This window comes from Delphinus delphis, chromosome 9 (genome assembly GCF_949987515.2).
Source record: "Delphinus delphis chromosome 9, mDelDel1.2, whole genome shotgun sequence".
NCBI lineage: Eukaryota > Metazoa > Chordata > Mammalia > Artiodactyla > Delphinidae > Delphinus > Delphinus delphis.
Genome location: NC_082691.1, coordinates 17,253,005 through 17,270,443, shown reverse-complemented (window position 1 = coordinate 17,270,443; position 17,439 = coordinate 17,253,005). Strand labels below are relative to the sequence as shown.

The 17,439-nt window shown below is 39.2% G+C and overlaps 1 protein-coding gene across 3 annotated transcripts in view; it reads left to right on the top strand.

Annotated features, from left to right (window-relative positions):
- The first annotated feature begins 1,090 nt into the window (after window positions 1-1,090).
- The window catches only part of DLD (dihydrolipoamide dehydrogenase), a 51,586-nt gene continuing 35,237 nt past the window's right edge, over window positions 1,091-17,439 (top strand). For all 3 annotated transcript variants that reach the window (XM_060020244.1, XM_060020243.1, XM_060020242.1), the window contains exons 1-8: window positions 1,091-1,214; window positions 2,703-2,781; window positions 10,045-10,124; window positions 10,614-10,682; window positions 11,260-11,329; window positions 12,833-12,933; window positions 13,238-13,381; window positions 14,060-14,161. In XM_060020244.1, the coding sequence (XP_059876227.1) occupies window positions 1,176-1,214; window positions 2,703-2,781; window positions 10,045-10,124; window positions 10,614-10,682; window positions 11,260-11,329; window positions 12,833-12,933; window positions 13,238-13,381; window positions 14,060-14,161 (684 nt within the window). In that variant the 5' untranslated portion in view covers window positions 1,091-1,175. The remainder of the gene's footprint in view (window positions 1,215-2,702; window positions 2,782-10,044; window positions 10,125-10,613; window positions 10,683-11,259; window positions 11,330-12,832; window positions 12,934-13,237; window positions 13,382-14,059; window positions 14,162-17,439) is intronic.

The following is a 17,439-nucleotide window of genomic DNA, read 5'->3' as shown; positions in this document are numbered from 1 at the left end:
GCCAAAATGCTTATCTACAGAGGAAAGAAGAGGGAGAATGGATATTGAGTACAAAGTGGTAGCCTCTATAACAAACAGTAAATATCATTCATATCTTCTCTTCTGAAACAGCTTACCTCAGCAAGGAGTAATTTCTTTTTTTCTTTTCTTTTCTTTCTTTTTTTGGCCATGCTGCGCGGCTTAGGCTTATGGGATCTCAGTTTCCCAACCAGGGATGAACCTGGGCCCTTGGCAGTGAGAATGTGGAGTCTTAACCACTGGACGGCCAGGGAACTCCCATGAATTTCTAATTAGTATCTAAATCCACAGTGCGTGGGCAGTAAACTTTCAAGAAATGTAGAATTAAGTTTTATCCACGCTATACAGAGTTATTGCAAAGCAAGGATCAGACCTTAGATCTCCGTGCTCAGTTCTGAAGACAATGGTTTTCAGTGTCTCTTAAAAAAGTATGATATCAACCCCCACCCCCCACCCATTCTAATTTGCTTCAACAGGGAGGTGTGTTTCCCACCTGAGGAGATAGAAGATAGTGTGTTTTCTAAACATTGACAGTTAGCTTAGTTACTTAGAGCAGGATGCCGGTGATACCACAGTCTTTGACCCCATCTCTTACACGGCATTTGAACTGAGGGAGAGATTATAAAGCAGTAATTAAGACTAAAGGCTTTGACTTCAGGGCTGCAGCTGTCTGTCCTTGGTGAGACCTTGGGGGTGTTGTTTAACCTCTCAGGGCCTCATCCAAGAAGTAGAAATACTCAGAATCCTTCCTATAGTTAGGGATAAAGTGAGATAGTGCCCGGAAAGTGCTGAGATTCCTCAGCCTAGCAGCATCAAGAACTGGTGAAACTTTACTTTTTGTAGTGTGCTTTAAGCAAACGATAGCTTTACGATAGCAAACGCCTTTCAAGTATTCTATAAGATCACATTGCAACTCCCGACACTTTCATTCCCCTAGAACGATCCCTCATTCCCCGCTGCCCCAAAGCACTCCGCTTCTTACGACACTGTACGACGCCGAGCCTGTCTGGTCCGCACGGCGCGGGCCAATCGCGCGGCGCCCGACCGATGACGTAGGCCGCGCTCGTGCATGCGCAGCGCGGGGAGACCTTGGCGAGGCGGCGGAGACGCTTAGTGGAGGTGAAAGCTTTTGGCGGAAAGGAAAGTCCAGCGGCAAGATGCAGAGCTGGAGTCGTGTGTACTGTTCTTTGGCTAAGGTGAGGGCCGACTGGGTGGGGTCGTGCTGAGCCCGAGGCACAGAGAGGTCCGGTGACGGGGTCCGGGACGCGGCCTAAGTGGTGGGGGTGGGAGACGCCGGCGGCTAGGCCGGGACCAGCTGCGGCTCCACCCCTGAACCGGCTCAGACCGGGCAGCGGTTCGGAGGCAGAGGCCTGGGCGGTGGAGAGGCCCCGCTGGTTGTATGACGGCCAGCAGTCACACACAGTTCCCTCCCAAGCTTGGGCCGTGGGGCCTGGCGGTCGCACGTAGGCCTTGCCCCCTTGGCGGAGGAAGTATGAGTCTACCTTGCCCCATATGGTCGACTCTTTTTCATAACTTTTGCTCATCGTCGGCCCGGCCCTGAGTGGCTTTTCTGTAGTGGACAGGTAACCTTGGGCCACCGCTTGAAAGACCCAGACCGAGTCAGCCCTAACACGTAGCCCTAGGAATTCCTTGAAGGTCCCTTCAGTGTTTGCAGTTTTAAGCTAGTGTGCATTGACTTCCCTCTTAGAAGCTCGTATTTTTAATTGTAACAGGTTATTCTCAGGAAAGCTTTCCTTTTTCATTTATGTACCGAATACAGCCAAAGTGTATATATGTGGGATGGTGCCTGGTTACAATATTGATGCAGACCTTAAAAATAATACAGTAGTCAGACTCCTTTGTTTCAAAGATGAGTAGCTTATGTTTTCCGAAGTTAATGTAACATGCTAGGAGTTGTACTTTTAGTGAAAGGCAGAGCTGGGACTAAAACTCAGGATTGATATTTATTCTGCTGTTCTTTGGACCGCTGTCCTGACCTCAGGTGCAAGAATTGCCTCGAAATAGACAACGTTACTAGCTCAGTGTAGGTTTTGTCACTGCTTCCCATTTGCCTTCTGTGATAGGAGCTATTTGCTTTGTTCCTTTGTGTCTCACTGTTCTTAGGAAATAGTAGCCATCCACATTTAGAGGTTGATGTGGAGATTATGATGCAGTTTGTAAAACCGTAGTAGCTCTTGAATATGAGTACATTACTTGGTGCATTTTTCTAAGGTATTTTGTCTCATTTTCTATTCCTGTTGGACGGTTCAGGTACATTTCATAGGTTGTACATGGATCACGTGTAAAAGGATTGCATAATGAAATTATCCAAGTACTTAAGCTAGAACTTTGAATGCTTTAGTTATGACATTAAAATGATCCCTGGCACCAAAAGTTAGCCATGTTTCCTGAAAATTTAATAAAACTTAACACCATTGAGTAACATGTTTTAGTTAGGTTAAATGTGAAATGGGATGTTGACTGTTCATAATGAAAAGTGTGGTAAGCTGACTGTTTTTACAGAAGAGGAGAAATTGATGTGTAACCTCTGTGGCAATGGAAGATACATTAATAATCATTGCTTGATACATTTGCCTTAACTCATTGTTTTCAAGGACGTTCAGGAGTTCTATATTTTGAAATCATACTTTACATAATAGGAACATTTCTTTTCTTTGTTTCAGAGAGGCCATTTCAATCGAATATCTCATGGTCTGCAAGGAGTTTCTGCAGTGCCACTGAGAACTTATGCAGATCAACCAAGTAAGTACTTAGTAAAACAGGTTTTCCTTATATTAAGTCATATTTCCTTTGTGTTTAAATGTAAAAGCAAGTGAATGGTAGAGTAACTAATAATAAAGTAATCGGTCATAGAATTCATTTGTTCATATGTTTATTCACTTAAATGTTTATTGAGCATCTAGTGTGTTCTGGGTGGTGAATGAGGCAAAGCCCTACTGTTATGGAACTTATAGTCTGGGGGTAAAAGACAAACAGTACACAAGTAACAGGGAAATATTTGGGGAGGTCTTTGAAAACGAAAGCTGGTAATTGGGAGGTAAGGAGGCTATTTTAGATAGGGCGTCAGGGCTTTTCTGTGTAAGGGTCTGAGTAAAGTGAGGGAGTGAGAAGTTTATTTCAGGCAGAGGGAAACAGCAGTGAGAAGGGTCTGAGGTGAGAATTCAGTTGTGAGGTTTAAGGAATTGCAAGAAGGCTGGTGTGGGTAGAGCAGAGACCCATAGAGTATAAAATCAGAGAGTTAGGCAGGGATCAGATATGGAGGGTTTTATAAGGCTCGCCAGGATTTTACTCCCAAGTGTGAGGGGAAACCACTGAAGGGTGTTGGGCAGAGGAGCGATTTTATATGTTTACACTTAAAAAGTTAGGCACTTCCACTGCAGGGAGCATGGGTTTTGATCCCTGGTAGGGGAACTAAGATCCTGCCTGCTGTGCTGTGTGGTCAAAAAAAACCCCAAAAAACTTAATTCTGTCCACTGGGTAAGATTGAGTGTGTTAGTCACTTAACACTGTTTAGAATTGTGAGAAATCTTTTTCCATGCTGAATGAAAATCTTGGTGGGCTTATCAAAAGCACGTTTTAAAGATTAGAAGAATGTACCCTGAAAGGAAGCTATGGACTATGAATACTTTTTTCTTTATACTTTTCTATATTTTTGAAGTTTCTGTAAAGGATATGTACTTTATCTTTTAAAGTATTTAAAACAGGGAGTTAATGGGTTTATAGTAAGATACTTTGGCCTCCCATTACCAAGACTGTGGAGTATTTGAAATTGTCTGTTTTTTTTTTTTTTGCGGTACGCGGGCCTCTCACTGTTGTGACCTCTCCCGTTGCGGAGCACAGGCTCCGGACGTGCAGGCTCAGTGGCCATGGCTCATGGGCGCAGCCACTCCGCGGCATGTGGGATCTTCCCGGACCGGGGCACGAACCCGTGTCCCCTGCATCGGCAGGCAGACTCTCAACCACTGCGCCACCAGGGAAGCCCCTCTTTGTCTCTTTTGTTAAATGGGGTTATTACTTATTCTTCTCAGCTCAGCAGGAGAAATATTAGATTTTCTCTTCTAGAGCATGCAAGTAAGGACTTTTCATGGTTCATTCTGCACCTTTGGTATTACATATTCAAGGAGGATTTATTCAGTACCTTCTATTTGCCAGGCAGTCCCTGGGCAGGAACTTAGATTGTAATGTTACAGGGATAACTGAGCACTCATGAATCCAATAATTTAGTGATCCCTTGACATCGAGTAAATTATAAATCCCTTAGTACCCATGTAGATTCCGTGCATGAAGTCTTTGGTTGCATGAAGTAAGAAGTGTTTTATGTACATACTTATATTTGTCTGAGGTGTTTATTTAATGTCTGTACTTTCCTCAAGAGTGCACACTTCATTAGGGCAAGGACTGATTTGTGACTGTTCGGCACCAAAAATGGTACAGTAGGTACTCAGTGCATATTTACTGAATAAACTCTGGGGCCATGTCTGTTTTAGTTATGCTCCATCACAAGCATCCAGTGTGATGCCTGGTACACAGTGAGTACCCAGCAGCAACAGTGATATTAACTGATGCATTGAGGGCTTACTCTGTCTCAGGCACAGTCTTTAATCCTTGTGGCTCTCCTACCAGGTGTGTGCTGCTATTTTCCCCATTTAGTGAATGCAGGAGCTGAGTCGAGAGAGCTTAGCTAGGAAATGACAGAGCTGGGAAAATTCTTCTGACTCTAGAGCTTACGCTCTTTATCCTTGTTTTGTTTGGCTTGCCTCGTTACATGAGTATTGCTTGACCAACTTGAGGAGTTCAAGCGTATTATGATACAGTCCCTGTTACAGCATCTGGGAGGTGTTTGAATATGAACCAAATTCATCAAGATTTGAAAAGTATTGTGTGTTGTTGTTGATATGACCTGTTTCGTGACAGGAATAGACTTACAGCCCTTCATCAGTCACATTTGCTATGTTAATTTATTCATTCGTTATTTCAACAAATATGGAGTATCTGCTGTGTGCTAGTTATTGGACTAGTTGCTGGGATACAACAGTGAACAGGACAGACAAGATGCAGCTGTATAGTTTACAGTCCACTGGGGAATATAAACATCCAACAAATAATTGTGATAAGGACTCCACTGAGTCCCAGTGCTCCCAACTGAGCATTGGGAGTTATGATATCTGTATATGGATCAGGAATGGCCACAGTTATTTTCTAAGGAAATGATGATATCTGAAAAGGGTTGGGGTGGGAGTGGGTATGGGAGGAGGTGTTCCAGGCAGAAAGACGTGTATGTGGGAATATTTCGATGCGAGAAGGAGCATAGTGCATTTGAGGAGCCCGAAAAGGACCAGTGTGGCTGAAATGTGTTGACGGTTGACTTCTCCAGGTTACAGAAGACCCTAACTCTTTATTTTAAGGGCAGTTGGAGGTCGTTGAAGTGTTTTAAGCAGGGACATGATATAATCAGAGTTGTTTTTAAAGCTCGTTTTGGTTGCAGATCAGAGTTTTTATTGTAATAACTTTTTCTCTCGTTAGACTGTAAGAACCAGGGCTCTGTCGTTCATTGGTAGTCCAAGAGCTTAGAATTGTGTCTGTAATGTGAAATACTTGCTGTCAGTATTTATTTCTAGGTAGATGGGCCAGAATGTATGTGGGTGGACCAGCCCAATTCTGTGCATGTAAGGTACCAGTAATTCATTATTGCTGAAGCTTAAGCTGCATGATATTGGTTGATAAGCAGAATGTGGTGGAAGATGAGGCTGGAGAAATAGCTATCTAAGAGATTTAGATGTGTATATAGGAACTTGGATTTTATCTACCAAGAGGCAGGGAAACCAACGAGGAGCAAGAGAATAAAGTCCTAGTTGGGTTTTGGCAGGAGGTAACATCGTGGTAGCCGAGGAGGGTGGGGATGGGGACTAGAGGCTGCAGGACCAAAATTGGGAGGAGGATCTGAGAAGGGAAGAAACATGTTGAGTGCCCAGTGTGCACCTGGCATTCTCCCAGGATCTTGACATACCTTATCTCTCACCTCTCTACCCGGGATGTAGATATTACTGTCACTGTTATGCCTATGTTGCATCGAAGCGCAGAGAGATTAAATAATTTTCCCAAGAATTTAAGAGATGGTAGAGCTCATATTTGAACTCAGGTTTGTTTAACTTCAAATCCTTTCTTCTTTTACTGTGTTTCTCTTTCGTTATGGACTAGAGGGTTGTAGGTTTATCATCAGAAAGTAAAAGTATTAGAATTCAAGATTTTCTTTGAAGCTGAACTGTTTAGGGTGATCACAGGTAGAGGATGTGACTATGGAAATAGACTGAAGATTAAGGCTATTGATTATTTTATTGTAGTTTTTGTTTTGTTTTTTGGGTGTGGTTTTTTTTTTTTTTTTTGGCTGCACCACGCAACATGTGGGATCTTAGTTCTCCGACCAGGGATTGAACCAGTGCCCCCTGCAGTGGAAGTGCAGAGTCTTAACCACTGGACCGCCAGGGAAGTCCCAGGCTATTGATGATTTTAAAACAGACCCCCCCACCCCCCATCAACAAAACAACAAATATACATTACAACAAGTAGTTCTTATACTCATTTAGTGAAATTGGTAATTAATAATTACTGCCTTATATTTCTTTTCCTATTCCTTTTTTTGTTTGTTTTAAAAATAATCTTGATTTATCTACATTTTGATATGTGCCTATTTCCCCTAACTATAACATAAAGTTTTTGAAGGTAGTGATGATTTCCTCATAGGGTAGGCATTCATGAAATTTGATTTCATTCTGATAATGAAGAGCTTCGTGTCATTTTAGTTGGAGTTCCTGATTGACCTGGAGATTATGGGATCATCTGAGTGTTTGAGAGGCATAATGGTGTAGGAGCATAGGCTTCAGAATCTAAAGAATATGGCTTGAATCCTGGCTGGATCAGTTACTAATTGTGCAACCTTATATAGGTTGTTTCGTTACCCTCAAGCCTTATTTTCTCCCTGTTAAATGGCAATAATAACTGTGTAACAGATATGTGCCGAGGCTTAAATAAGACAACAGGAAGCATTTAGCTCACTGCCTGGCATGTAAATTATCCAAGTGGCAGATAATATTGCCGACTGACTTCCTAAAACGTGTTGTAATTTGTTGATTACAGTTGGTTTGTAACTGGACACCTTTATTTCAGTGGTAGCCTTGATAATGTGGTATCCCTAGTTTCCTCATAATGATATAATAAGTAACATTTGTAGAGTAACTTGTAGAGCAGTTCTTCCTGCTTTTTCTTTCGGTTCATTTCATGGCTTTGACTAATTAAGTCAGTCACCTCTTATTGTACCCCAGTATTTCTTAAAGTATCAACCCGATAGCTTTCTCCTGGCATTTTACTGCCACCTGAAATGAAGATTGCTATCCAGCTGTCTTTTGCCATTTTGGCTTAGTCATCGTTCTCTTATGCTATCAATTTGTATATCCTTTTCAGTTTTTCTTTTTCACTTTTAAAGGCTGATGCTAGTTTTGTAAAATTATATATTAAGTGTTCCCTAAATTAATGTATTTGGTTTAACTACTTTTCTATACCCTGATTTTTAAAACTACTTTAAAATTGAGAAATGCTTCTTGACAAGGAGATGGTGAGTCAGAATCAGGTATTGTAAACTGTTACTTACAAGCAGCCTTTGGTAAAGGTGAAAGCTAGCTGGTTTGTTTTTCCAGTATTTTATTATGAAAAATTTCAAACATTTAGAAAAGTTGCAAGAATTTTACAGTGAATACCTATGGATTCTTCACATTTTACTATACTTACATTATCACATATCTGTTCATCCATACACGTATCCATTCATTCTTCTTACTTTTCTGATGCGTTTCAAGGTAAATTGCAGACATTGGTGTACTTCCCCTAAATAATAGCTTATTTTTGAACCTTTGCATTGGATCATACCCTTCTATACTTCCAGTTGACAAATCTTCAGATGAAGACTTCCTTTTCCCTTCATCTTTGTGCTTCCTAGCACTTTAGTGGGATTCTGATGGAATGGTGCACTTAGTATCTTCAGTGCAAGGCGAACTATTTCTTGGTATTTTCTACGGTTTTTAAAAAGACCTAAGATGACACAGTAAATTGGGAAATAAAATGCAAGTATTTTGGATTTTTTGTGTTTAATCAACAAACATGTATATTATAACCAAAAAAATGTTTAAAAAATCAGCAAAGAAACATGTTTTGGAGCTTGTATTTAGATTACTGTGAAATTAAAAATTAGGACCCAAACTAAGGGATATTGTTTAGGTCCTGATTTGGTTCAAGATTTGAAAATAGAAATACATTTTATTACATACTTAATTCTGAACGTGAATGAGTGAACCAAGCATTGTGGCCAAAAAGCATAAATGGATCAGTAGAAATTGAAGCAATACTTTTATCATGTATTGGACCAGCTATATTTTTTTCATGTATTGAGTAATCCTAATTATCATCTGACATAACCAAGGAGAATCAGTACTATGATTTATTCAGTAGGACGATCCTTAGATTTTGTGGATAAATGGGTTGGCTAACTTGTTAGTTGTCGTCCATCATAGAGGTTATTTGATTCTGTTCAGGCCAGCAAAGGTCTTCTGAATGATACTACACTCCCATCCCCTAGGAGGTGTGGGTTTTGTGGGGGAGGGATGATGATAAATTAAAATTGCTGTCTTTGTAGGTCAGAATATAGTTACTATACAGTGAATACTTACTATGTACGTTCCAGGTACTATGCTAAGCTATTTGCATACATTATTTATTCTGTATTACAGCCCTATGAGGTAGATTTTCTTGTACTGTTTATTTTGCAGATGAGTAAACTGAGGCTGAAGCAGGTTAAATTACTCATCTAAGGTCAAATAGCTAGTTATTATAAAGCTTGATTATTGCCCTTGGGGATGGGTGAAACGGAGGAATGGAGTAGTTTGAATAATGGAAATACCACTGGAAGGAGAGACAGAAAACTTAATTTTGTCTCTGCCACACGATTGCTAGATGACCTTGGGCAAGTTAATTGACCTCTCTGAACCTAGTGTTTTTTATCTGTGATATATCGGATATATGCCATCCTCACCTTCCTCCTAGGAAGTTCTGGGAAAAACATGATAATATATGTGAAAGTGTGTTAAAAACTGCTAAATGCTAGGTTGCAATGACAGTTGGGGGGGTGGAGAAGGGAGACTGTCTCTAACTCTTAACAGTTATTGTTGATTTATTTGATGTTGGATTGAGGCGAATGGGAATAATTGGACTTAATTTTATATTTGTATCATAATTATTATATTCCTCAGGCTGCTGATCAAAGTTAATTTTCAGTTTCTTATCTTTATATGATAAATGTCCAGAATAGTTCATTGAGTTCTGTTTAGCCTATTATCTTAAACTATACAAAATGTATCGTTATTCAAATAAAGTTCAAAACGTATTTGCCATGCATTATAGGGAAGCAGAGTTTTCCCCCTGATATCTTAGAAGTTAAGTACCTGAAAAGGATATAATCAGTCTTAAATTTATTGAGAGAACTAAAGTATTATACAAAATTATCTTATTTAATCCAAACATCAATCATTTAAGACAGTGTTATTGTTCCTATGTGACAGAAAAATGAGGTCACTTAGTCACACAACTAATAAGTGACAGGAGCTGAGATTTGAAGCCAGCTATGTCAGAATCCAAAGCTCAGGCTCTTTCCTTCATACAGATGTGTTAGTAAATGCCTGTCTGTTATGAAACTATGGAATTTAGCAAGGTCAGTGGGTACAAAACTCAGTTATATTTTTGTATGCTGTAATGAATAAATAGAAAACAAAATTTAAAAATCTGTGCCATTTTCAGTTATGTCAAAGAACGTCAGGTACCTAGGAATGAATAGCACTGTGTAGAAAATGCTGATTATTTGTACTTTCTTGGAGGTATAAAATGTAAGATTTTTTTTTAATGTACTGTTTTTGGTCAATATTAAGCAATTTATTGTTTTGTATCAATTTGCTTTTATTGTAGTTGATGCTGATGTAACAGTGATAGGTTCTGGTCCTGGAGGATATGTTGCTGCTATTAAAGCTGCCCAGTTAGGCTTCAAGGTAAGGTTTAGGCTCAGACTACGTGTTGATTCCTTTTCATTTGGCAAGAGTTGATCACATTCACAAAGTACTTTGCAGGTAATTAATAATGGTAAATACTTTCTTAATTCTATAAATTATATTTAGGCCTGAGACTAATGAAGAGAGAGAGTTTATTTGATTGTAGTATTTTCATGAAATGCAAAGTGAAGTCATTATTTTTCCCCTCCCCCCAATACTTTTTTGTTTTGGCTTCTAATCACACTTTGGAAGATACAGTAATAGAGCCAAAAACATGTATTTGGTTGTTAAACAAAAATATCTTATAGAATAATTTGCTTTTGGGTTAGTATTATTCAAATAATAAATTATAAAGGAGTCTATTTCATTCTCACAAACACAGCTTCAGTAGCATGTTTTGTAGAAGAATTAAGACAGATACATTTGGAATTTTAGTGAACCGAAACATTGCAGGTTATGTGCAGTAAATAATGTTTTCTTTGGTTGTAGGCCGTCTGCGTTGAGAAAAATGAGACACTCGGTGGAACATGCTTGAACGTTGGTTGTATTCCTTCTAAGGTGAGCATATGTTTTGTGCAGTGCAGAAATTTTTTCATTAGCCACCAGCTAGAAGGATATATTGAGATTAGAATATTAAACTAATACAGTTATTAAAAAATAAACCAGGGATGATAAAAACACGTTTTTCCCTTGTTAAAACTTAAGAGTACTGTCATCAGTCTGCCATACGTTCCTGAAATACCTTCCTTGTCTCAGAATGCCTAGCCTTTGAGCTAGGCTTTGATGACAGATTCTGATGTTCCACCTTTTTTCTTTTTAGCTTTCCTTTACAGTGAAACAGATAATAGGTAGTAAATTCTTCTTTTAGGCCCTTTATATATGAAAATATGACTGCTTTTTTAACCTGCCTTTCTGAAGTGTGTATTTAATTCATTGCTTTTAAAGAAAGTAGTTTTTTTCATTCTTGTTTGTTGAACGTTTAAGTCGTTATTGTTTGTCTTAGATTAATTATGTAAGAACAGAAACTGAATTGGTGTAGTCCTATATGCTGTTTCACGTAGAGAATGTCATTTTGTAAGTGGTTTTTGATTATATATAGTTTGTGAAATTTGATAATTGAGTCTATTTCCTTTAGGCTTTATTGAATAACTCTCATTATTACCATATGGCCCACGGAAAAGATTTTGCATCTAGAGGAATTGAAAGTATGTATACCTTTCATATTTAGCAATATTATCACTTAACTTGACTCTTCTGGCTTAACTTGACTTGTGTCTCATGAGTGTGTAATATATGTTCAGTGAGGGAAGAGTAAGAAAAAGATCTTAATGTGAGAAGATTTATTTAAGAAAGAAGGCTTAAATTCATATTCCTACTATGACATCTTGTGTTTCTTTGCTAACGTGTGTGTGTGTGTGTGTGTGTGTGTGTGAGAGAGAGAGAGAGAGAGAGGGAGGGAGGGAGGGAGGGAGAGAGGAGTCAGTTTTTATTTCCCTGAAACCTAGAGATCATTGGGAGGTGCTGGATTCCTGAGTGCCATGGGCAAATAATGGTGAAGGAAGCAAAGTCTCCTTAAGTTGTTGGTAGTGGAAAGAGATGCAGGGAGAGGGGGAAGGATGCAGCATAGTGGAAAAGAAGGACATTTCATAACGTTTTAATTTGTTATGTCATATCTCCTGCCATTCTTTTTGGACTGTTTTCATTTCATCCTTCTTCTCCAGTTATTGTTGTTTACAGATATATATAATATATAGATATAGATATAGAAATATATAGAGATATAGATATATCTTCCTTCTAGGAGGGGCCAAAACACACCTTGCTTGAAGGGGGAGTGTGTTAATTGATTTTCCTTCATTTATTTCTTTGTAGCGGTAGGTTTCTGAAAGATTGGGCTGTAGTGTAGGCAGGCAGGAAGGTATAGGAGTGATGTATATACATTAAAGCAAATATATTAAGCTAGATGAAAAGTAAAATCAAAACTCACTTTCTGTACCCACAAAGGAAAGAAGAGACAGGGTTAGTCAAAGACGTGCATTGTAGGTAAAGCTTCAGGTTCTAGCTCTGTGACTTTAGGTAAATCAAATCTCTCAGGGCCTCTCTTTCCTCATCTTTAAGATAATGTGTTGGTTGCATGAGCTGATTTCTGAGGTATTACATGTAATGTTCTGTTGAGTTTGAGTTTCTTTATCTTCTGAGTTGCTTCAGAGTTTTCTTCTGAATTAAATGAGTGAGTAAAATCTAGTTTATTAAATTCTTTTATATTAAGCTTCTGTATTTGAAGTTTTCAAATGTGTATTTTTAGTAGTTTCATGAAATTTACCCTTTTGTTTGCAATTTCCAGTGATGTTTTACTTTGTCATTTTTATCAATACTTAAATTTAAATCTCTTCCAGATTTATAGTTATCATAAGGTCTTTGGAGAATATATTGTCATAATGGGTATAATGTTTTATTTTGGACTTGGTTTTTCCTGAAGATGGACTCTTTACAGTGTGTAATAGGTTCTGTTATTGTGATAGGATGCTGTTTGCCTTTTGCCAGCTACGATTATTGTATCAGTTATTAGATTAAATATTTTTAATACTGCCTTTTATACAGTTCTGTAAGTATTAGGCTGCAGTTTTTTAGACCTTGATTAGTGAAAAATATCACACATTGCTCCAGGAATTTAGCTATGGACTAAAGATTTATTTAACAAATTACAGTGTCTGAAGTTCGCTTGAATTTAGAGAAGATGATGGAGCAGAAGAGTAATGCAGTAAAAGCTTTAACGGGTGGAATTGCCCACTTATTCAAACAGAATAAGGTCAGTGTGTTTAATGTTCAAATTTTTGCTTTATTTTATATACACCTTAACATTGCTTTATGCTCACAGTGATGTTATTAGAACTTGGCTGCTGGAGAATATTTAATTTAAAACAGTATGTTAACCTGAAATAGATTTCCCTGATACATATAACAAAACGTTTGCTGTTCCATACGTAGCATTACTAAGTAGGGAAGTATTTTGTATTGGATAAATTATTTAATAGTTTTTTCTTATTAATCATATTTGTTACTCCAAAAAATTATTTTAAACTTTGTGAATTTATAAACATTATTTTATAAAGGTTGCTCATGTAAATGGATATGGAAAGATAACTGGGAAAAATCAGGTCACCGCTACGAAAGCCGATGGCAGCACTCAAGTTATTGATACAAAGAACATTCTTATAGCCACAGGTTCAGAAGTCACTCCTTTTCCTGGAATTACGGTATTTACATGTTTTACAACTGTCACAACCTTCCTACAGAAATATGTTTTATAAACGACTTTATGCTCTTTATGATCTTTGAATGACAGGTCTCTGACTGAAGTACTATATGTTGACAGTCATTCAGCTTTGGAAAATTGCCTGTCTTTATTCTCCAGTGATCGTGACCAGAAATAGAACACTGTATATTAAGATATATTTCAATTCAATATGAAGTTGAAATTGACCATTTTGTTTTGAAATGCTGAATGATAAATTTTTAAGTGAGCATTTTTTTTAAGTGAGCATTTTTTTTTTTTTTTTTTTTTTTGCGTTACACGGGCCTCTCACTGTCGTGGCCTCTCCCACTGCAGAGCACAGGCTCCGGACGCACAGGCTCAGCGGCCATGGCTCACGGGCCCAGCCGCTCCGTGGCATGTGGGATCTTCCCGGATCGGGGCACGAACCCGTGTCCCCTGCATCGGCAGGCGGACTCTCAACCACTGCGCCACCAGGGAAGCCCTTAAGTGAGCATTTTTAATGGGTTTTGTTAAAATTGAGTCTATGGATAAAAGTTGTAAGTAGCTCAAAGCAAATAAATGACTTAGTATTTCTAGTGATTATACTGAGTGAGATCACAGTTTATAATCAGTAGGTTTTTCCAAATAATTTTGATTGTATCTTTTTTTAAAATTACAGATTGATGAAGATACAGTAGTGTCATCTACAGGTGCTTTGTCTTTAAAAAAAGTTCCAGAAAAGATGGTTGTCATTGGTGCAGGAGTAATAGGTGTAGAATTGGTGAGTGATGTTTATTTATTTATTTATTTTTTATATCTTTATTGGAGTATAATAGCTTTACAATGGTGTGTTAGTTTCTGCTTTATTACAAAGTGAATCAGTTATACATATACATATGTTCCCATATGTCTTCCCTCTTGCGTCTCCCTCCCACCCTCCCTATCCCACCCCTCCAGGCGGTCACAAAGCACCGAGCTGATCTCCCTGTGCTATGCGGCTGCTTCCCACTAGCTATCTACCTTACGTTTGGTAGTGTATATATGTCCATGCCTCTCTCTCGCTTTGTCACAGCTTACCCTTCCCGCTTCCCATATCCTCAAGTCCATTCTCTAGTAGGTCTGTGTCTTTATTCCTGTCTTACCCCTAGGTTCTTCATGACTTTTTTTTTTTTCTTAAATTCCATATATATGTGTTAGCATACGGTATTTGTCTTTCTCTTTCTGACTTACTTCACTCTGTATGACAGACTCTAGGTCTATCCACCTCAGTACAAATAGCTCAATATTGTTTCTTTTTATGGCTGAGTAATACTCCATTGTATATATGGCCACATCTTTATCCATTCATCCGTTGATAGACACTTAGGTTGTTTCCATCTCCGGGCTATTGTAAATAGAGCTGCAATGAACATTTTGGTACATGACTCTTTTTGAATTATGGTTTTCTCAGGGTATATGCCCAGTAGTGGGATTGCTGGGTCATATGGTAGTTCTATTTGTAGTTTTTTAAGGAACCTCCATACTGTTCTCCATAGTGGCTGTACCAATTCACATTCCCACCAGCAGTGCAAGAGTGTTCCCTTTTCTCCACACCCTCTCCAGCATTTATTGTTTCTAGATTTTTTGATGATGGCCATTCTGACTGGTGTGAGATGATATTTCATTGTAGTTTTGATTTGCATTACTCTAATGATTAATGATGTTGAGCATTCTTTCATCTGTTTGTTGGCAGTCTGTATATCTTCTTTGGAGAAATGTCTATTTAGGTCTTCTGCCCAGTTGGATTGGGTTGTTTGTTTTTTTGTTACTGAGGTGAGTGATGTTTTTTTCTGCCCCTTATTTCTTGGAGTTGGACAGGACTTAGTGGTGCTGTGTTTGATTCTTTGTATAACATCACAGGTAGATCAGCATTGAGGGTTTTTTTTGTTTCTTTTTTAAATATTTATGTACGTCCATTAGTTTTTTATTTTTGTAATTTTTTTAGAAAAATTTTTGGCTGCTTTGGGTCTTCATAGTTGCATGCGGGCTTTCTCTAGATGTGGCGAGCAGGGGCTACTCTGTGGCAGTGCGCAGGCTTCTCATTACGGTGGCTTCTCTTCTTGCGGAGCACGGGCTCTAGGTGCGCGGGCTTCAGTAGTTGCGGCACGCGAGCTCAGTAGTTGTGGCTCACGGGCTCTAGAGCGCAGGCTCAGTAGTTGTGGTGCATGGACTTAGTTGCTCCCCGGCATGTGGGATCTTCTCGGACCAGGGATCAAACCCGTGTTCCCTGCATTGTCAGGAGGATTCTTAACCACTGCACCACCAAGGAAGTCCCAGCATGGAGTTTTGCTTAGACACTTATCTAGTAGTAAAGAATTTTCAAGGCAACCTATTTAAGTAATCATTAGTCATTAGGACATTCTCTTTTGTTTTGAAATCTGCTTCCCTGTATCTTTCACATTTCCTATTCCCTAGAACTGGACTAATTTTAAAAAATCTACCAGCCCTTCAGGTATTTAAATCTGCCAGCCCTTCGACCCTTCAGCAGACAGCTCTCATTCTTAGTGAATTACATTTCAGATAAAGACATGACTTATGTGACCTGACTCTTCCCTCCTCCTCCATCCTCATCTCGATCCCTCTTAACTCAGGTTTTAGAAATGTCAGACTACTTGAAGTTCTCTGAATACTGTGCTGTCTCCTACCTTTTCGCTGCCTGGTTCTCCCTTCTTGTCCATCTGGCAGATTTCATGTTTGTCCAGTGACCTCTCTGTATTTCAGGAGTCCTTTCCCAGGGCCGTTTTACCTTGTAATCGCCAAGAATGGCTCTACTTCTGAAATCACAAATCCAGACATTTTATTCTCTAACCATAAGCTCCTTTCCTCTTACTAAGTTATTCCTCAGGTAGACAGGTTCTGTAACTTAATCAAGTTTTCTAGTCCCTAGATCCCTCTTATGATTTTGCTCTCTGCCTTTTATCCCGTCTTGACTGCTTTCCCGAGCAGGTTAGATTCTATAATGTGTCTTTTGTCTTTCCACAGAATATTCTCTTTCCTCTTACCTCAGTTACACAAGGACTCATAAATATTTGCAGCCTAATCCTTTCTCCTTGCCTCTGAATTTTTATATCTGAATACTTATCAGCATCTCTGTTTGTAGGTCTCACAGGCACTCAGTTCAGTAAGTGCCTCTTAACCTTTCTCTCCCTCTTTCACTCCCCAAAATAAAACAAAGCCTGTTTCTTTTCTAACATTTCCTATTTCTGAGTGGTACTGCCATCTATGTGGAGGCCTAAAGAAGTTTGGAAACTATATGTGACCTCTCCCATGCTTTTGTCGCATATTGAGTCAGTCCCTGCATTGTAATGTGATACTACCTGTTAGGTGGCTCATGAATATATCCTCTTATTTTTTTTTATTTTTTTTTTTGTGGTACGCGGGCCTCTCACTGTTGTGGCCTCTCCCGTTGTGGAGCACAGGCTCCGGATGCGCAGGCTCAGCGGCCATGGCTCATGGGCCCAGCCGCTCTGTGGCATGTGGGATCTTCCCGGACGAGGGCACGAACCCGTGTTCCCTGCATCGGCAGGTGCACTCTCAACCACTGTGCCACCAGGGAAGCCCCTTTTCTTTTCATGTATCTACTTAGATCCCAGGTCATGCCAAGATCATGTCTTACCCTGGGTTTCTCTTACTTCTTTAACTTTTTCTAATCTGTTTTCCCCAGAGTGGCTGAAATGATTTTTCTCTAACACAAATGTAATTATGTCTCTTCCCTGCTGAAAACGCCTCAATGACTCATTATAGCTGTTAGGATAAGTACAAACTCTTAAATGTTGGTTGGTGCTGGCTCAAATCTCCAGCCTCATTTCTAACCACTTTCCCTCTCAAACTATGTTCAAGGTATAGTGAAATATCAGTTCCTGAACAAGCTGCATTCTTTATCTGTAGGTAGACCTTCCTTCTGTTTGGAACATTTCATCCCTCTACGAGTTACTGCACTTTCTGAGCCCTTCCCTGCCTACCTAGATGGCCTTAGGTACTCTTGCTGAGTGTTCCATTGCAGCCTATACTTCTTGTTCT